Source organism: Neltuma alba, unplaced genomic scaffold, assembly GCF_004799145.2.
Source record: "Neltuma alba isolate B1F8T4 unplaced genomic scaffold, ASM479914v2 tig00005117_pilon, whole genome shotgun sequence".
Lineage (NCBI taxonomy): Eukaryota > Viridiplantae > Streptophyta > Magnoliopsida > Fabales > Fabaceae > Neltuma > Neltuma alba.
In genome coordinates, this window is record NW_021633984.1 from 247,073 (window position 1) to 269,378 (window position 22,306).

The window sequence follows — 22,306 nt, forward strand, 5'->3', positions numbered from 1 at the left end:
AATTTCTGAAAGGGAGTTACATATAATCATGATGCAACCAACTGATTTAGATATTTAGGTAGACTTATATAATTTGAAGTAGGTTACATTTGTAATCCCAACTATCTTATGTAAAAGACTACATTGTTCCCTTTAACTTTAGACCCCTTCAATTGTAAATTCATTACACTTCATGATCGTCTTTGATAGTGTAGTTAAGTAATTTAGTTATGAGATTAAGTTATATGTAACTAAATATGTTAGCTGGCATTAGCTGTCACGCATAGTACTCTTCCTGCTCTCTGTCTTTACATGTAGTGCTCTTCTATAAATAGTGTACAAGCTCTCATTATTATAATATAATACACTATTCAGTCAAACACTTTTGTCCTATTCTCCATCCTCTCTCTCCTTCACAATACCTTTATGGTATCAGAGCTTTCAGATCCTGAGGCCATGTCAACATCGTTCGAAACCGCTTCGTCTCGTTCTCAACACAAGAAGGATGTAGTTACCTTCTCCCATCTTGTTTCGGTCAAACTGGATGAGAGCAACTTTCTGATTTGGAAACACCAAATCACATTAGCTATCTGTGGCCATGATCTCCAATCATTCATCGACAAATCTGCCAAACCTCCATCTACAAGCAGTTCGTCCTAATCCAGCCTATCTTGACCGGGAACGGCAAGATCAGTTACTTGCTTCATGGATGTTGTGTTCCATGACTGATGCAATGCTCACTTGAGTGGTGGGCTATACGACCATGTTGCAGATCTGGGAGAAGATACACGGTCATTTTGCATCTCAAACCAGAGCAAAAGTTCGACAACTCAAGGCGCAGTTAAAGAGTACCAAGAAAGGTAGCATGACTGCAAATGAGTATCTGCTGAAAATTAAAGCAATCACAGATGCTCTTGCTGGCATTGGCCATCCAGTCAATGAATCAGACCATATAGAGATCATTTTTGACGGTCTCATTGAAGAGTATGATTCTTGGATCACTGCTGTAACTACAAGATCAGATTCATATACGGTTGATGAAATAGAGTCTTTGCTCCTAGCTCAAGAGTTCAGAATTGAAGAGAACCAAAAGTTGGTGACAGCTGCTGTGGCAAATATTACTCATACTAAACCTCCAAACAGAGGAGGTGGCCATTTCAGGGGAGGCAGCCATAACAATCGCGGTCGAGGACGCTCCAATGGAAGTAATAACTTCTCGTCCAATAACTCCTCGGCTGGAAAGATCATAGACTCATGTCAAATTTGTGAGAAGAGAGGCCATAGTGCCAAAGAATGCTGGTATTGCTTTGATGAGTCCTTCCAAGGACTGAATCTGGATAACAAGAATTCCAAGAAAAATCATAGAGCTTATGTTGCGACGGCTGAATGTGTTGGCGATCCAGACTGGTATCTTGATTCTGGTGCAACCAGTCACGTGACCTCTGATGAGAAGAACATCATGGATAAATCAAGTGAAAAATGTGTAGATCAGATTTTTGTTGGTGATGGTAAAGGCCTTTTAGTTCATTGCACTGGCTCCTCTTTGTATGTTATTCCTCACTCTCAGTATAATCTTAAACTTAAAGATATTCTCCATGTTCCTGAAATTTCTAAGAATTTACTAAGTATCCCTCGGTTATGTCTTGATAATCCAATTCTGATTGCTTTCTTTTCTAATGTTTGTGTGATCAAGGATCTGCAAACTAATTGTGTCATCTATCAACGTCATCTCAAACGGCAGCATTCAAGTCTTCATGGAGTCTCTTTGTCCATTCAACATCCTGTCTCTCAGTCTTCAACTCAACCTTCTGCTTCCGCTCAACACTTTGCCTATGTGTCTACTTCCACTGATTGTAATTCCTCTATTTCTGCCTTGAATAAAACTAATGTGTCTTCTTTTTGCATCTGGCACAATAGACTTGGTCGTCCTTCATCTCCCGTTGTATCTCAGGTCATGAAACTCTGTAATCTTTCAACTGCTAATAAGAAATCTATGTTTGATTTTTGCAATGCTTGTTGTCTTGGTAAAGCTCATCGTTTACCTTATACTCTGTCTTCTACTCAATATTCTTGTCCTCTTGAGTTAGTTCACTCAGACATTTGGGGTCCTGCCCCTTACACATCCCTTGATGGTTTTAAGTATTATGTGCATTGTACTGATGCTTACACCCAATTTACCTGGTTCTAGCCAATGTACTCGAAATTTCAAGTATATGATATTTTTCTTGAGTTCAAAAAGATGGCTGAATTACAGCTTGGTTGCTCGATGAAAGCTTTTCAGTCTGATTCAGGTGATGAGTATTTGAAGATAGGGCGTTTTCTTAAAAATAATGGTATTGTTCATAGACTTTACTGCCCCTATACTTATGAACAAAATGGTCTTGCAGAAAGGAAACATAGATCAATTACTGAGACTGGCTTAACACTGTTAGCTAATGCTTCTTTACCTTTTCAATTATGGGTTGAAGCATTTTCTACTGCTGTTTATTTGTTTAATAGACTGCCCAATAAAGCTATTGGTGGAGTTTCTCCATTTCAGAAGCTGTATGGAAAGGCTCCCAGTTATGGTCATCTTAAAGCTTTTGGGTGTACCTGTTTTTCACTTACCATACCTTACAATAGACATAAAATGGATTTTCGATCTGTCACATGTATTTTTGTTGGCTACAATGTTGCTCATAAAGGATACAAGTGTTGGGATCCAAATGGTAGAACCTATATTTCAAGGGATGTTATCTTTAATGAATCTGAGTTTCCTTATCTGTGTCTGTCCTGTTGATCTGAGTCTTCTTCAAATTCTACTTCATCTTGTTCTGTACTTCCTTCACCACCTGTCATCACTCGTGTCTCTTCTCAGTGCAATGATACTACTGGTCCTATTATTGCAGAAAGTTTTGGTGCTTGTAGGTCTTTTGATGGTGACTCTAGTTATGATTCCTCACATGGAACTATGGTGTCATCTTCACCTAATAATCACACTGCATCTCAATCTTCACAAAGTTAGTCATCAACTCCAATTCCTCAAGTACCAGACAGACGTGTAGTCACTCGGTCTATGAATGGTATCTTCAAGCCTAAGGTCTATATTGCTGAAACAGAACCAACTTCTGTCACTGCTGCTCTTTCATCTTTGGTATGGAAGAAAGCCATGGATGAAGAATATGAAGCCTTGTTAAGAAATAAAACATGGTGTCTTGTTGAGTTACCTTCCAACCGACAGGCTATAGGATGCAAATGGGTATGGAAACGAAAGACAAATCTTGATGGTAGTATAGCCAAGTACAAGGCCAGGCTTGTTGCAAAAGGTTTCTATCAGAAAGAAGGATTTGACTTCAATGAGACCTTTAGTCCTGTTGTCAAACCTGTTACTATTCGGGTGGTACTGTCTATTGCTGTCTCTCAGCATTGGTCCATAAGGCAAGTTGATGTTAATAATGCCTTTCTTAATAGCACACTTCATGAAGAGGTATATATGCAGCAACCCCCTGGTTATGAGCATAGGAATAAGGCACTTGTCTGTAAACTTGATAAGGCTCTGTATGGGCTAAAGCAGGCCCCACGTGCCTGGTACGAAAAGTTATCCAGTGTTTTTCATACACTTGGTTTTCAAAGCAGTAAGTGTGATCAGTCTCTCTTTGTTCGAATATCTGGTTCAGAGGTTATATATGCTTTGGCTTATGTAGATGACATCATACTCACTGGTACCTCTTCTACTACCATCACAAACATTATTGCAGCCATGAATAAAGAGTTCACTCTTAAGGACTTTGGTAGTCTTAATTACTTTCTTGGAATTGAAGTGCATCGTCCTACTGATGGTTCCCTTGTTTTATCTCAAACAAAGTATGTTCGAGATATTTTGACTAAGGCTAGTTTGTCAAAAGCAAAAGGGGTAGCTACTCCTATGGTTTCTAGCATGAAACTCTATAAAGAAGGCTCTACTCCTTTTGATAAACTTGAATTTTACAGATCTATTGTTGGTGCTTTACAATATGCTACAATTACACGACCAGAAATTAGCTTTTCAATCAACAAAGTGTGTCAATTTATGTAGTCTCCACTTAGGGATCATTGGGTAGCTGTCAAGAAAATCCTCAGGTATCTTGCTGGAACTATTCATCATGGTCTGCGTCTATCTCCTTCTGCTACTCGATCTGTTATTGCCTACTGTGACTCTGACTGGGCTGCTGATTGTAATGACCGCAAAAGCACAAGTGGCTACTGTGTTTACCTTGGTAATAATCTGGTTTCTTGGTCTTCAAAGAAGCAGATCACTGTTGCAAGGTCCAGCATAGAAGTTGAGTATCGTTGCATGGCTTCCACTGTAGCAGAAGTTCTGTGGCTCAAGTCTTTGTTTTCTGAGTTAAAACTAAAGATCTCTGGTGTTCCTCAAATCTTGTGTGACAATCTTGGAGCTGTTCTTATTACAGCCAATCCTGTCCTGCATGCGCGTACTAAACATCTTGAGTTAGATTTGCACTTTGTTCGAGAACGAGCCATTAGGAAAGAAATATAAGTCACTCATGTTCCAGCTTCATGTCAAATAGTTGATGGGTTAACTAAACCCCTTTCAAGTTCAAGATTTATTGATTTCAAGAAGAGACTTCGAATAGACGAGTACATCAAATTGAGGGGGAATGATAGTGTAGTTAAGTAATTTAGTTATGAGATTAAGTTATATGTAACTGAATATGTTAGCTGGCATTAGCTGTCACGCATAGTACTCTTCCTGCTCTCTGCCTTTACGTGTAGTGCTCTTCTATAAATAGTGTACAAGCTCTCATTATTATAATATAATACACTATTCAGTCAAACACTTTTGTCCTAGTCTCCATCCTCTCTCTCCTTCACAATACCTTTAGTCTTTAAGGACCTGTCCTTTATAACTGATTATCACGAATTTAGAATTGAAATTTCGTAAATTAATTGAAGGGATCTGAAGTTGAAGAAGATATTTTGGTCATTTTACATTCATTACAAATTACAACTGGATCCCAAGAGGCCTGCCTATCTTTTTCACAAATTGGCAAATTGCCTGTGTTTACGCAATTTTTCCTTGCTTATAATTCAATGGACCTCAAATTTGAACAAATCATAATTGATTATATATTTTGTATTTTGTGGATCTCATTTCGAAAGTGTGTGCGGGCGCGTAACATTAAAGTATCTTTATCTCATTGACTGTGAAGTCACCTTTCGTAGTTACTTATACATGACGTTAACAGTTCATGTCCGTTTGAAATTTTTACTACCTCTCATTTTTAATATAAAAATTATATAACTCATTTGTAAAAATTAAATAAATAAATTAAGTTGGTTATTTATAATAAATAGATCTTGTCTTTTTCAAAATATCCATATGAAAAATGTACATTGAAATTACCCTTTCATTAAAACTCCTTAACATGTGCAATTAATGTAAGGATTATTTCGGAGCAAAATGGATAAATATTAAAGACGAAATATATTAAAATTTTATATTTAGGACTAAATTAAATATCAAATTAACTTTTATATTAAGAATTAGACATAGTAAATTATTTTTTATGTTTGCTAATTTCCTTACTAAATTTATTCATCTGACTCTCAGTTCACTGGAGGTGGAATGCGTGTTCTCCGTAGTTTCCGGAATGGTATACAGGATACTACTGCCTCTTATTGGATAACTAATTTGCGGAATAAATGCTGCCTTCCTTAAAATATCATGATTAATCCTGCGCATTCAAACTACCCATTGGTGGAAATTAATTTCTTAACATGTGAAATCATCGTAGCGATTACTTGGGCAAAATATAGATAAATATGAGAGACAAAATGAATTGAGATCTTATATTTAGAACTAAGTTAAATCTCTAACTACTTTTTATATTAAGCAGTAGAGGTAGTAATTTATTTCATACACGAAGAGACTAAGCATGTAGTACTCGGCAAGTGCAGAACAGTTTATTAATACCGAAATGAGACACATGACAAACATCACGTAACACAGACACAACACACAAATTATTAAAGCCAGATAGATACATAACACAACACACAGCAGCTATAGAACACCTCAAGGCCTGGGGCGGGGGCATAAGTTGACATTGGCATAGAGATGTTTAGGCCATTCGTCTAGAGCCAGCCACTGGTTCACCGGGAACGACACCTTGGAAGTTTGGCCGCCGGCTCCAACCATGGTGATTTCCACATAATCCAAGTACCACCCTGGCTTGTTCCCTTCGCCGTTGGAGATGACGGACATGGCACAAGCACGGAGGCAAGGGCTCCGGCCACTGAACACGTCGAGGTTGCCCCGCTCGAAGTAGTCGTGACCGGGTCCCATGACACCCCACCTTTCGAGGTTGTCGACGGTAAAGCTAAAGCCAGAAGCCGACTTTAACTTGAGGGTCATCTTGGAGTCGGTTCCTGCATCTTTGCGATCTCCTGTCTTAACTCTCACAACGTATGTGCACTGCTCCTGCATGCATACGAACACACACACACAATATATATATAAAAGATTGAAACTAATAATGGATGGATCGACACATACATAGATGAGAGCAATTGATTAATTACTTACAGATGTAGCCAATATTGCTGCGAAGCTGATGAGTGAGAGAAAGAGAAGAAACACAACACGAGACAATGCTATAACTCTAAGAGCCATTATTATGTTTAGTTTGTGATGCTAGTGATGATCGATGAGAGTAATGAGTGCTGAAACAACCGATACATATATATATGCGTGTTTGCGCTCACCTTTTTCGTTTACAATGGACGCCGCATATTCTGAATTCTGAGACATGTTGGTGGGATACAGATTCCGTAGTGTTATCCTCAATATTTTATATTTTGGATTATGTGACCACGCGCACATGGATTAAGATAGAATTATGCTCCCTCCGGTCTAAAGATCCTAAAATTTTATTCGGTCAGTTCTAAATGCAACACATTTTTTGTAGTGTAAATTATATTATAAAAAGGTCTTACATTTAGGATCAGAGGAGTACTTGACCTATAACTTTTTTCTAAATCATGATTTTTTATAAAAATATCTTGTTTCTTCTAAAATATATGAAATAATCCTATTTTAAAATTTAATAATTTTTATATTCATTTTGTGAAATTTTTTTACTGCAATCTAGGACTTGCTTTTGCCATAAAATAAATGGGTTGGTTATGTCGTCGTCATACAATAGTTGATTGGTATTGCAGAATACTCCGTTCAATCCTTTTTGGCGAAAATCATTTTGCAAGTACTTATAGTTTTTCTTAATTTTTAATTTGACATCTGCGTGCTTTTCTCCCTTATTTGAACACTTTAATTTGATTCTGTTAGCATCGTTAAGTTTTGTAATTTTGCTCTATTAGCATTGTCAGTTCTTATGCAAAAGCTAATTGTGCTAACAAAACAAAGATATAATGTTTAATTAGGAGAGAAAAAGATACAGGTGCCAAATTTAAAATTGAAAAAAACTATAGATTCATGCAAAATGGTTTTCCCATAGTGTTATTGTAATAATAAGGATAATAAATTTATGAAATTAAAAAATATATATATATATATATGGTGATGGAATCAGGACAATTTTTATAATTATTTGTTTATAATTTATAAGTTGTTTTTAGTATAGGTTCCTTGATGGTTTTTAGGAGATATTTTAAGTTTATATACTTTTGTCTTGAGAAAAAAAAAACTTGTTTCTTGTTATTTTTTCTATTACTGTCAATTTTTTAGTCAATTTCTATTTATTTTTTCTATGCTATGATTTTCTTGGCTCCAAATGCATTTAGTTTTAAAATTAAAAAAAATAATAGACGAGATGTTCCTATTAATCTAGTTATGTCCTATCCTAACAAGGATGGATCGCCATTGAGTCGCGACTAGATACAAAGGTGGAAAGGTATATAATGCAATGCCATTTGTAAGTTGGGAATAAAAAAGAGCGTCATTTTAACTAATTTATAAATATAAAAAAATGATACTTCTCTGATACTCTTTATAATCACTTCCAATATATTTCATACATAGCAAAAAAAATCTTAAACTTTATATTAACTTTCTTTTAAATTTTAGCAAATTTTCAACTTTATTTCTATTTAATATATATTATACGTCATATAAATAAAGTCAACATAATAACAAATAAAGGGTAAAATTGTATATCCATACCAAAATTTTTCTCAGTACCCTATAAAAAATATCTTTTCTCTCTACTCTATAAATAAGATTGGAGGAGTAGTTGACTAGTTAATTTTGATCCAAGTTAAATTTTTTTTTCAACTTTATCCATATTACATGAGGCTGTAAGAGAAAGAGAACGATACAATGAATTACTCCGCTGGTCCTATTTATAAAGCAAAGAGAAAAGTTTTTTTTATCCTATTTATAAGTCACTTCATTAAATTTTTAGCATGAACGTACTATTTTGTCCTTAATTTATTATAGTGTGGATAATTATCTTTTTTTTAAAAATGTATATATTAAATAGGGATAAAGTTGAAAAGTTATTATATTTTAATAAAAAGTTAATGCATTTTAAGATTTTTCTTGATCTGTATAAAATATGCTGGAAGTACTTATAAATAAGATCATAAGAGTATATTTAAGCATTAATTACAGTGATAAAATTGTCAAGTAAGTATAAATATTCTTCAAATAACTTATACTCCCTCCGTTCCTTATTATAAGAGACATTTGATGCTTATAGCATGTTTCTAAATATAAGAGACACTTAAAAGTTATCTCTACTTTTTTGTGTTGATTTCTTATTTTACCCATATTTATTATCTCCAACTCACACTCTCTCTCTTTCCCAGTTCTCTTTCTTTTAAGAATTTACTATTGTTCTCTCTCATGCTCTCTCTCCTTATTAATGAGGGCATTTTTGGAAAAAAAATTATACTTTTTACACATTAATTGTTCTTAACTAATTTTAACTGTTTTTTTAATCAACGTAATTCGGTTATTCGTCTCTTATAATAAGAAACGGAGGGAGTATTTTAGAACAAAGAATGATTAGTATTGGAGACGGGGCGGGAGTATTCTTTCCAATTTTCCGTGCACCAGTGCCGCGAAGTCCACCGCGCCTGGCAAATAAATATAAAAAGAAAACAAAAGTGGCGACCACTGACATCGTATTCTGTGTACACGGCCCTAGACTCACCTTTTTGGGCTGTTAATATGTTGTCGTGGATCCCACTTAAAATTATTACGAGTAACTTTTCCGCAACGAATAGAGTGTTTTTGCGTTGATTCCGTGAGAAACCGAAGAGGAAATTTGAAATTCGAAATAATTACTCTTTCCGTTTTCCATTATAAAATCTAATTTTTTAAATAGGTTCATCTTTTTATACAATTTTTTTAAATTTGTTTAAATATTTAATACATTATTATCTATTTTATCTAGAGTTTATTTTATTTAATACATTCTCTTTTTTCATTTATCTCATTATTACTCTCTTATATCTATCTATTTATATTTAGGGTTGTATTTGAAAAAAATTATATTTGTACATATTAATTATTTTTAACTGTTTTTTTAAACAGCATAATTTAATTAAAAAAATTTTATAATAAAAATAGAGTAGTATTTTGATGGTTAGCGGGCATGCAGCATGCTAATTAACCAAGTTTAAGCAAGACTTTTAATTTTCACTTTTTTCTTATTTTTTAAAAACTTAAGTAAAGATCAATATCTTGGCACGCCGCCATAGAGATGCGCCCATCAATTGGTTACGTGAGACTGACAACGATGGTTTCGCAGACTCTAATGGTTGCTACTTGCTACAGCCTTATTTGACTTCTCCTTCTTCGATGCTTATCCTTACACTGAAATTCCAATCATTTAAATGAGTGGCTGGGATTTAAAGTTTTTAATTTACAATTTTCTAATAATAAATTTATTTTTTAAAAAGTGTTGGTTATAACATTATTTTTATTTTATATTTTATACCTATTAAAATAAAAATTTATTTAAAATATAAAACCTATTTAATTTGAATCTGGACCATCCAAAATTAATTTGAATTAATTCAGATTAAGATGAGTACTTTGTACCTTCTTTTTTTTTTAATGAGAATGGAATGTGCTCACCTTACCATAGATTCAAAGGAAACATGGATGAAGCCTTTAAAGGCTTATCTTTTTGCCGGGAGGAAAAATACAACCAAGCCAGCACAAGGATTGTCTTCATATACCCACTAGTTTCCTCTGGTTTTGCAGGATTTTTTTTAAATGTTAATTATAATATAATGAACCCCTCAAGATTTTTTTTGAAAAGCGAGGCTTCTTTTCTTAACACTACCAAGTCCAAGTATACATGTTCATTTCTTTTTATTTTTTCGTGGAATTTCATTTGTGATGTATTTTGTCCTTAATTTAGCTTAATTAATCTCAAAACCCAAGATCTACATGGCCATGAAAAGTGACAACATTCAAGTTAATTAATAAGTATTTATAATATGGTTAATTTTTTAAAGAAACATTTATTGATAAATTTCTGAATAATAAGAACATTAAAAATTTCAAATTAAGCTTCGAGAAATTTTGGAGCATGACTAATGGGATTGGATTTAGTGAAAAATGTTAGTTTCTCGTAATGTGATCAACCAAATAAAAAGCTATCTGTGCATAGCAAAAGAAGGTTTTTGGAACATGAAAATACACACATATATAATTTTTATGATATAAAATTTATAAGTAGCCGCACTAGTAATGAATTATAAAAAAAATGAGGCTTATTTTAATTTCGTGCAAAATGCAAGCTCACGATGTAATTAATTGTGTTCTAGTCATTTAAAATAATTATTATTTTGATAACCTTTTTGAAGTATTATCAACATAATTGATATACCAAATAAGAATCCGAGGGAAAAGACAATAAACATGAAAAATAAAGAAGATTAATATAATGCTGCTCATGGTTATGGCTAAAATAAATTTTCAACTACCTCATGCATCTAAAACTTAAAGGAGTATAACTGCATTAGTTCTAGATCGAGACTGAAGGACTGCGAATGTTGAGGTGGCAAGTGATATGAGAAATATTAACATAAGAAGTATAAAGTGATTCAATTGAGGTAATACACCTAATTCAAAATCACTAGACTTAGTCTCACTCCCTTAATTAATAAGGAGATTAAGTTTCTAATTAATTAACTCACAAAATTAGATGAATGAGGGCATGCAGAAAATCAGACACAAGTGTCGTTGTAATATTGTTATATGGACCTGAATGATCTATCACTCACACCCTTGCACGAATGGCTTTCTTAAGATGCTTTTGAAGTGAAGTAATCTTTTTTAGTTACTTCTACATGACAATAACACTTTAAGTCTGTTCAAAGTTCATAAATTGTTTCATTATGTTTATAATTTTCTTATCAAATGTATTCATCTCAGTTCATATTTGGAGGTGAAATGCTTGTTCTCCATAAATATTAACAAAAAGAAAAATCTGTTTTTCATGTTTTTATAAAAGAGTTGAGAAAGCTTGGTATAAAAATAAATAAATAATAGTATGCTTAAATACAAAGTTGAAATGTAAATTTGCCCCGTAAATCTTCACTTAAAAATATTAGGTACATAAATTTTTTTGGGAAGCAAGTTTGTCCTAAAATTTTAATATCGTAGCAATGTTGCCCCATGCATTTAAAATTTTAACGTTGACCGTTACAATATTGATGTTCACTATTAAAATTATATTTTTAACGGGAGGGAATAATATTACTATGATTTTAAATTTTTTGACAAATTTGCTTCTAAAAAAAACTTTCGGATACCCATCATTTTTGAATAAAAATTTTCAAGATAAATGTGCACCTTAACTTATAAATATATGAGCATGGGAGGAAAATTCGTCTTGAAAAATAAAGATAGGGGTAAAAAGTAAAAAGGCGTGCATGCCATTGGGCTTGATTTATTATTAAATAGAACAAAATAACACCTACCAGTCCCTTTTGATCAATTCAAAGGGCTCAGATTTCTTCTGCTTCTTTTTTGGTACAAAAGAGGGCTGAACCCAAACTAAAAAAAATAAACTAAGTCAGGTGGGAACTAAATCCCACATTCTCTTTCTCCACATAAGCCCTTAACAGTTCGTTTGGTATGAAAGATTCGGATGGGAGAGGAGGAAGAAGGAGAAATTTTAATTATTTTTTCTTATTTGGTAGATAAAAATTTTAGGAGGGGAGGGATACATTTTCCCTCCCCTCCTCTCATAAGCCTCCCCTTTAAAGTTGGGGGAATTTGGAGGGAAAGGGTAATATTTTGGCTTGTGTTAACTAATACGCCCATATTATTTTCTTATAATTTCATGTTACCCTTCACTGCCAAATTGTATGTAATTTGGCATATTTATAGATTTAATTATGCATCTCTTCCCTTGTTTATATGCTATCAAATATATATTAAAAAAAAAAAAAGAAGTTGCTATCAAATATAAGGGCAAAGTTGTCTATACAAAAATATTTTGCCTCCCCTCCCTTTCTAAACCAAACAAAGATAACATTAAAATTCCTCTCCTCATATTAACTCAAACAAGGTAATATTAAAATCCCTTCCCTTCTTTTCATCTCCTTTACCTCCATTAAAATCCTTTCCCTCTCATTCCCTCTATTGAGCCAAACACACCCTAAGTCATCTAGGCAAACATCATAAAAGGAGGATTTAGAAATTCCCAATTTAGCAAGAGCATCTGCAACTTCATTCCGGCCCTTAGATATATAATTTGGCTCAACTTATCATTGGAGATTCAGCATATCTTGTATCTGCGTTATCATGAGGGTTGCAATGTCTCTTGTTTCCTTCTTTGACAGCATATCAATCAAACCCTTAGAATCAGTTTCAAGCATGACGTTCTTGAAACCAAGATCCCAAGCCATTTCCAAACCTTTCAAGATAGCTCAAGTTTCATCTTCCAAAACACTATATTTTCCGATTTGATAAGAAAAGCCCACAATCCAGTGTCCACTATGACTTCTACTAACACCTCCACATCCTGCATGTGCAGAATTTGTTGACACTGCTCCACCCATATTTAATTTAACCCAATCAAAAGGAGGCGGAGACCAAGTTGTTGCTTTGTCAAACTTTGGTTAATTCAATACTTCCAAATTGCTTGAGATCATAACATAATTCTTCCAACTATGCTTAGTAACAACTGAAGGATCAGAAGATTTTACAAAACTACAATTAAACATAGATTCCATCCTCCATATCCAGAATTTTGATGTAGAAATTCTCCATAAGAGATCCCAATCCATGTCATCATCATTTCCCATGTTTTCTCTAAGATTAGCACTAATCCAGTCACGCGCAGAGGTGCTGTAAAAAAAGCAAGAGTTGCAATGAGATAAGCACTAATCCCATGTGTTTAGGACTCACCAGATTGATCCAATGGGATTTAGCATATTCACAATCACGCAAAATTTGCAGCATTCCTCAGTTTCAGAGTTACAATGAGCACACATTGGAGAAACTTGGGACCATTTGCTCCTCCACGTATTTGTTGGCAGTTTCCTCGGAAATATTCTCCATGTAAACAGCCTTGTCCTCTCAGCTCCTCTCCATTTTCAGATTATTTTAAACACCAGACTATGAAGAGAAGGAGGCTGTTCTGCGATTAAAAAATAGGCACTTTTAGGGCCTATTTAATTTGAGGGGAGGATAAAGGAAGGAGGGAAGGGTAGGGTGGGTGAGGGTGGGGGAGATTTTAACCTTACTTTGTTTGGTTTGATTAAAGAGGAGGAGATAGGGAAGGATATTTAATGATCCCTTGTTTGATTCAAGAGAAGATAAGGACGAATAGTAACAATCAATTTACTATTTTACCCTCGTATGCTAGTTTGTATCTTTATTTATGTATTACATAAATTAATTGATACTTTTTTTTTTGAGTGAATAATTCATACTTTATTTTAAATACATAACTTTGAAAATTTAGTTAGATCGTGTTATGTATGGATAAAAAGCTGATATAACAATTTTTTATATTAATATAATAATTTTTTAAAACAAATTAATCAACAAATTTTATTTTTTCACAAAAAGCGAAGCTTTAATATATATCTTAATTGTCATAAAAAAAATATATCTTAATTGATAAAACGATATATTTGAAAATATTAGAGCTAAAAGAATGTGACGCATGGTTGTGTGTTGCGAGACGAAGGAGGGAGAAGGCAAAGATGCAATGGCTGGCAAAATGGATAACGCTATTCCTATTCCTTTATTTAGTTCCTCCCCAAAACCGACGTTCAACTCCTCTTCCTTTCTTTCCTCTTTCTTCCAAAACCACCACTATCCCCTTCAGTTTCAACTGCAGTATTGAAGGTTACAAGACATGTTCACAACTGGAAGGAAGGTCTAAGGACGATAAACATGCGACCGTACAAAGAAAAATCAGTAGACCTCAAAAAATATGATCTTTCACCATTTCAAAAGAGGCAACCGGGGGGGGGGTGGTGGAACCCGGCATAGGAAATCGTTTTGGGAGATGGTCAGAAAGTTGGCAGGAATTGCATAACCCTAGACTATATATAATGTCAGCAGCGTCGGAGCATATACAGCAGCAATTAGAAATTAAATTGAATACCGGGGCATGAAAGCACAACAGTTATAACCTGAAATAGCAAATACCTTAATTTATAGACGAGTGTTGGAGTCCTCACAGATGTGTGGGGATGTGATAGAACCTAATTACAATGAACGACAGTGTTGCCCAAGTTTCACCATGGGAAGGGGCAAAACAAGAGAGATTAAAATGAGGAGAATAGAAACATGAGATGTTAGTGAAAGCATCACCTAGGCTTCTCCCTTCTCTTTGTTATTGTAACCTAGGGCTTCACACTCTTTGAAATCGACTCCCACACACTTCCACAATGAACACCGAGCAAGCATCAGACAAAGTAGAGATTGTATTAGAAGAATGCAAGAACAGAGAGCAAAGCCAAGTGGTGATGGAGAAAGAAGTAGAGGAAGGGGGTGATTGTAGAGACGAGTCGATGGAGCTCTAGATAAAAACCTGAGCTGTGCTGCTGGAGAAAGAGCAGGAGCTTCAACGATTTAAGAATAAGAAGTGTTAAATCTAAACTAAAAATTGATATATTTATTTTACGGTTATTAGATCCAACCGTCAAATAATTGTTTTAAAAAAATTTTCCTAACAGATATTTTAGGCTTCTACATTTAACCGTCAAATATGTGTATATAATATTTGACAGTTCTAAACTTCTAATGAATAACAGTCAAATAAATGTTTTTTGGACTTTGCCTCATCTTATTTGTTGCTTTTTTTAATAACTGTCAAGTATTAAGCGTTATATATAACAACATTTGTAGTAGTGTATGCTTCTTTTCTAAAACAAATTAAACCCAAAAAAAAAAAGCAACTTGGCTATAATCACAACCATAAAGTCCATAATTACATGAGAAGTATAACAAGTGCCACTTTTGAAAAGAGATAATATATATGAATTATATTACAAACGCTCGATTTATTCTAATTAAGTTAGTTTATCTGCAATTATCTCTGTCTCTATAAATTGTCATAATTTACAAATATTAAGGATGACCTCAATTAATAGATTTATCCCAGCATGTATATTCCCTACCGCGTCATAGGCATATTGTTTCAAAGAGTATATTGAACCGTACTCGAAGGATTCCAATTTAAAGATACATAGTTTAGTGCTCTATGAATAAGGATCACGAGACAAATTAGGATTTAGGAGTGATTGGGGTCAACACTGATTTCTCCTTTCTCAAACCAGAAGCGATTCCTTCACGTACGGTTAAAAATATTTCGGTAATTGAAACAATAAAAAAAATTGCCACCTAAATAGGAGCTTACTAGCTTTGTTTTCTGGAATTAATAATTGATTATAACATACATAAAAATTTATCCAGCTTCAGGGTGAAATTTATTACACGTGATTTATGACTCATCCCATGAATTTGCCTGAGGATATATCTGCCTCCCAAGATATGCATAAAAATTATCCCTTTGATTTTAAAAATAAGACCTATTTTGTAGTGTAATTTATATTGCAAAATAGGTTTTTTATTTAGTACCGGAAGGAGTAATAAATATGAATCGTATGACTGATCCGAAATTCCTCCCATATTCTAGTGAGTGTCAAATATAAGATTGCGGGAAAATGTACCATGTTTACAGGATTGCACTTTAAAGTTCTTGGCTGATACATAAGTTTTTGATCTTGTATTAAAAGAACGTTTTTGAAGGCTTGCGAATTACTTCCTCCAGCCTTAAATATGATAGTTAATTGAGGGATTTATTTTAATCTAAATATAAGTTTTCAGTTCATTTTATTTAATAAATATAATTATTTTCCCGGACTGATGCCACATGCTATTGAATTAGTGAGGACAGTTTCAATGAAAATGATTGAGAGAATATTTTTTTAAAAAATCAACATACATTTATCTTATTAATTACCTTAATACTTGTTAGTTAATTATTTAATTCTTATATTTATGATTAGAGGGACCGAGTATTATATGGCTTGTGAGAGGATGTTTAGAATTAAACCGGTTTCCTTTCACTCTCTCTCTCTCTCTCTAAAATTTCTGTTATTCCATTTTCCGTGCGTCCGAGAGGTTTTGCCTCAACAAGATGGAAATCTTTATTTCTGTTCCTTATATTTTATACATAATGAAAATATATAATACTACCTCTTGTTCTAAATATAAGAGCCAATTGACTAATTTGAGAAGATTAAAAAAATAAGTAAATTAGTTATTTGTAACAAATAGGTATTGTTTTTCCTAAAATATTCATGTTAATCGAATGTATTGTCTATAACTATTATTATTAGAAAGACTATCTTGAAAAAAATTCATAGTTTCATCCACTGGATTTGGAGGTTCCCCTCCCTATGCGGTTATTGTTAGAAAGGGAAGCTCTTCAAATCCAACAACTATTTTTTTTTTTTAACAAATCTTGTATGGATTAATTTACCCTTTTGTTTCATTCTTTTTTTTTTTAATATCATAAAGTTTTTTTGGCTGGACAACTTCTGCGGCATATTACCAGTGGAAAAAAAAAACAAAGTAGTAAAAAAAACTCAATTTTGGCTTGGAAAAAAAAACTTGGCTTCTACTTGTACTATCATCCACAGGTTTGGTGTAAAGAACTGCCCTCTTACTCAAATAAGAGGGGATTCGATTCCCCATTGCAGCATTTGGGAAGACATATTAGAATGGGGTGTTTGGGTCAATATCTAAGGGTATAACAACATTACTATCTCCTAGAAGGAGATGTTTAAGTGCCATGTCTCCGCTTGAGGTGAGCTCGAAAACCTATCTAAAATTTTTACGTTAAAAAAAAAAAGCTCATTGATTAGCACCATAAAAACTTGCTGTAAGTCGGCTACATCTAGATTGATTATTACAAAATTAGTGTAAAAATTATATTTTACTGCTGTGAAAAACCATTTTGTATTAACAAAAGATAAGAGGATAACTCTAGTGAAAATGAGAAAAGAGAGACAACGTCTCTTGCAAGACTACAAACAAGAGGTCGGGAGAAAAACATCATATGAAGGGGACGGGGGGGAAGGGCCAAGCCTTAAAGAAAGAGCCAAGGGGCAACCCTCCTGGAGACCTCGACTATACATGAAAGGTTAGTATAATAGCTGACGCAACCTATTGCACCATCCATAAATATTATACACACACATGCACTTTTTTCTATTACAAAAGAGCATTAACCAGATGAATTTCGAAGCTCTCTAGAATAAGTCTCGCAGTTTTAAAAAATACTTGCAATCAACCTTACAAACAACGAGACCAGTGAAATTTCTATATCGACAGCAAAAACTCAAATTCCCAGTTTCCCACCACTCTAAATTCAGATAAACCTTAGCAACCGAAATAATGTCCGTGGTTGAAAAGTTGGCATATTATCTACGTGCCTAGTGTCTGGACTACTTTCCGCAATCAAAAGTGCTTACTGTTTGACCAATTCATTAGACCACATTTATGATACAGAAGACATAGGTCACAAAATTTTGGAAAGAAAATTATTATCTGATTTTACAATATTAATTTCTATAAGCCAAAGATCAATCTTTATTAAAGTTTATTATAAATTTAAATTCAAGCTAAGATTTTTCAAAAAATCCTCATGGATAATTGTGCTTTAAGGGTTGTCCATCTTTGTTACACTTTGAATATAATGAAGAACTTGCTAAAAGTATAGAGGAAATTGCCCAGAAAATTTGTTTATATATGATTGCTTTTGGTAATATATCCATGATTTTGATGTCATTATTTAGAGCTTGAGGATGAGAAACAATCGTTTTAGAAAAGTTGACAAGTGTATGTTACTAACTTTGTTAATACTATAAACATGATAAATACAAACATTGAGAAAATCTTGATAAAAACCCTTACAATTCTTGAAATCTGATTCATTAAAAATTGGGTCCAATTTCATTGAGTAATAATTATATTTGGAAATAATCAATAAGCATGGTTTCATTGTTATCTTCTGGTAAGGAGAATATGATATTTGAATTTTTGAAACCAGCATATTAACTCATTAATACCAATAATTGAAATGAAATGAAAATTCATCATCAATTGTTAAAAAATAATTACTTTTTTCCTTAAAAAAAGAGATAATTCCTATTTAGGTATATCATTATTGGGCCATTCATTCATAAAAAAGGTATGATAAAGAATTTGAGGAGATGAGAAAGAAAAATTTTGCTGTCGGATTTCACTTTTCCCCACCAAGAGCTGATACGACTATGGTATCAAATAACACAATATGTTGTTTCTATATGTCAACGAATAACAATGACATATATAAATTCACTTCATTCCTCTCCTGTTACTTTAATTTTGGTTCTGAGATAAGGTCAAACCTGTATCGATCATGGATATGGGAATCCATGGCACGTCATCGCCTCTCTCTCTCTCTCTCTCTCTGTTTTTTTTTCTTTTGGTGCGTCGACTGGTTATTTATTGTTGCTATCACTTTTATTTTGGGGGCCAATTTGGCTCATGATAAAGCGGGTGACTTGTCCGAATGACGCCCTAAATGGTTCCATTGAAAGGGAATGGAATTGTTTGTATTCCAGCAAATGACATATCCCCTACTTACGTTAAAAAACACAAACAAACCACATTGATTTCGATTGTTTTATGATGTTTGGATTAATTTTTTTAGAAGTAGTTTTATGGCATATGAAATAACCACAACATAATATGCGTATTGTATGAAACTTGAATCATAGCTCATACCTATTGATAGCAAAATTTTCTATATAAATTCAGTACTAAAGTTGCTTAATTCAAAAGCTGTTTTTGAAGTTGGAATAGTAATTTCAAGCAAAACCCTGAACTGTTTATATTGATATCATTGTTCATTGATATCTTAATTACTCCCCCCCCCCAAAAAGAACATAACAAACGAAACAACTCAACCTTGGTGTTATCATATCTTATATTCCATTAAAAATTTCTCAAACTAATGACCTCTAAATTAAACTTATAAAGAAAAAATTATGGATTTAAATTTCTGAAGGCCATAGCCAAAGCTCTGTTTTTGAAGTGCCAAATTTTGAGATGTGTTTGTTTGAAATAGGCCTAATATCCTTCAAAAATAATTTTTCAATTGTGACGGCAGAAAAATAAAAAACAAAATTTTGAGATTCCTTTTCCCAAAAGCAGCCCAAGCCAATTCTTTGAATCAATTACTCCCCCCACCCTTTCTAGCCTCCACCTAAAACCACAAGAACAAGTGTTGATTCGTAAAAGATGCTCCCAGCACTTGAGAATGAGGTTTATCCGTATGAATATAAAAAATACATTTAAAAGATATTCGCAATTAAATCCAATAATTCTCAAAAATGACCCCCTGGCCTCATCAAATATCAAATAGTCATATATTATTAAAAAAAAAAAAGGAGAACAATGGTTTTACACTCCTCTCCCCTTTAAGTGAGAAGGTCTAGTTCTTACTGCTAAAAGCGTACGATGGGTGGTTTTGCACTTGTTATTTTAGGTGCAAAGAGCATGTCCACAGCTCTCGTTGGCCCGTTACATAAACGCGGAAAGGGTCCCAAACAAGACAGTCTTTTTATCATATTTACACCTTTTGTTTTAGGTGCAAAGAACTTAGATACGCAACTCAAAATATTCTAAATCGGCCCACAGTCCATCCCACCTTTCACACACTCAGCCTGATCTCACCAACCCTACATGACTTTCCAGCAACTCTACTACTGCTTTTACCACTAAACTAGCAATAGCAAAAGCAAGCAGATTCAACAACTCTGGTTGCTTACCCTCCATGAATGTCAATACCTGCATATTTCTGGAACATGTTACTATTTTAGTCATTTCATGAATGAAGCTCTTCCATGCAAAAATAAAAGGGCAGATTAGAGGAAAGACGAAGCAACAACCAGTACGAGAGGGATCTATACAAAACACAATCTTTCGAGATTCTCATAAACATAACAAATGAACAAAAAAACTTATCACTAGTGAAAAGAACAAACACCTCTCTCATCTCAGTAAGGAGGATGATGGCGAACAGGATTCCCCCAGAACACGTCTTGTTGCATTTGATCATTGTTTGGTAGCAAATTTGGAGGCAAATTATAGAACATAGGCATCGAAACTTGTTCGTTCAAAGCTTGAGATGCTGAAGGAGGAGGCCCAGAAGTTGCTGAATTCACTCCTGCTGATTGCTGCTGTGTTTTCGCTTCAACTTCTTCCCCGGATGGCTCATCCTCAAGTGGTAATCTCCCATAAGTGGCATTAGCGAATGTCGCTGCAATTACCAACACAGGACCCGACGCCACCAGTGAACCCACCACAGCTCCACCAACAACCTGCCCTTGGCCGCCGGCGAGATACACAGTTAGCCCAGTGGCCCCAGGCGGCGACGGGGCAGGCAAAAATGCGCCGGACAGAGATAGAATCTCGAACCTTCCATTTAGTGTGATAACTGGCATAAATTAAAACAAGCTAAATTGGTAGGAATTTTAATTTGAAAGGTTGTCAGCGCAATAACTGGCATAAATTAAATAGTATAAAAAGGTGTTTTTCTAATAGTGATTGGACTTAAGGAGATAAGCGTGTTAGGAAAAGCCTCCCTTTTTCTTTTTGCAATTTCTGCTATATGGTTTTTAGTGGTTTCGTGGCTTTGGGAGTTACCTTCATGTTTTCTACGATTCAGAAGTTTCGTGCCTACTGCTTAAAGTCGTGGAATCTTCGAAGAAGCCAAATATGTATACCTATATGGATCGTTTGGTTAGATTTTAGTTTCTGAAAGGGAGTTACATATAATCATGATGCGACCAACTGATTCAGATATTTAGGTAGACTTGTATAATTTGAAATAGGTTACGTTTGTAGTCCCAGCTATCTTATGTAAAATACCACATTGTTCCCTTTAACTTTAGACCCCTTCAATTGTAAATTTATTACACTTCATGATCGTCTTTAAGGACTCGTCCTTCGAAATTTATAACTGATTATCACGAATTTAGAATTGAAATTTCGTAAACTAATTGAAGGGATCTGAAATTGAAGAAGATATTTTGGTCATTTTACATTCATTACAAATTACAACTGGATCCCAAGAGGCCTGCCCTATATTTTTCGCAAATTGGCAAATTGCCTATATTTACGCTATTTTTCCTTGCTTATAATTCAATGGACCTCAAATTTGAACAAGTCATAATTGATACTATATTTTATATTTTGTGGATCTCATTTCGAGAGTGCGCGCGCGCGTAACATCGAAGTATCTTTATCTCGTTGACTGTGAAGTCACCTTTCGTAGTTACTCATACATGACATTAACAGTTTGCAGGATGTCGGTTTGAAATTTTTACTACCTCTCATTTTTAATATCATTTATATTGTTGTATAACTAATTATAAAAATTAAATAAATTAATTAAACTAGTTATTTGTAATAAATGGATCCCAAAATATCCATATGAAAAATGTACATTGAAATTACCTTTTCATTAAAACTCTTTAACTTGCGCAATTAACATAAATGTTATTTGGAAGCAAAATAGATAAGTATTGGAGGTAAAATAGATTAAAATTTTATATCCATGGCTAAATTAAATATCAAATTCTCTCTTATATTAAGAATTAGAGATAGTAAATTATTTTATTATGTTTGCTAATTTCCTTACTAAATTTATTCATCTCAGACTCTTAGTTCAGTGGAGGTGGAATGCGTGTTCTCCATAGTTTCTGGAATGATATATAGGATACTACTACCTTTTATTGGATAGCCAATTTTTGAATATTAAAAAAATTAGTTAAGTTAATTATTCGCAAT

General features: G+C 33.8%; 2 protein-coding genes across 2 annotated transcripts; both read right to left on the reverse strand.

Moving 5' to 3' along the window:
* Nucleotides 1–5,999: 5,999 nt before the first annotated feature.
* LOC114746843 (PLAT domain-containing protein 3-like) lies at nucleotides 6,000–6,677 on the reverse strand. The gene is made up of 2 exons (XM_028935130.1): nucleotides 6,545–6,677; nucleotides 6,000–6,439 (listed from the first exon to the last, which is right to left on the reverse strand). The coding sequence occupies exons 1-2, from the start codon at nucleotides 6,629–6,631 to the stop codon at nucleotides 6,035–6,037; spliced, it is 492 nt and encodes a 163-aa protein (XP_028790963.1). The 5' UTR covers nucleotides 6,632–6,677; the 3' UTR covers nucleotides 6,000–6,034.
* Nucleotides 6,678–20,511: 13,834 nt separating this feature from the next.
* On the reverse strand, nucleotides 20,512–20,958 carry LOC114746806 (AT-hook motif nuclear-localized protein 15-like). The gene has a single exon (XM_028935087.1). The coding sequence runs from the start codon at nucleotides 20,956–20,958 to the stop codon at nucleotides 20,512–20,514; it is 447 nt and encodes a 148-aa protein (XP_028790920.1).
* Nucleotides 20,959–22,306: the final 1,348 nt, after the last annotated feature.

Bases quoted from the DNA above. Each gene is read 5' to 3' on its own strand.
- LOC114746843 (XM_028935130.1), bottom strand. From the start codon at position 6,631: ATGGCTCTTAGAGTTATAGCATTGTCTCGTGTTGTGTTTCTTCTCTTT. The intron at 6,440-6,544 runs GTAAGTAATTAA...GTATGCATGCAG, and splicing joins CAGCAATATTGGCTACATCT to GAGCAGTGCACATACGTTGT.
- LOC114746806 (XM_028935087.1), bottom strand. From the start codon at position 20,958: ATGCCAGTTATCACACTAAATGGAAGGTTCGAGATTCTATCTCTGTCC.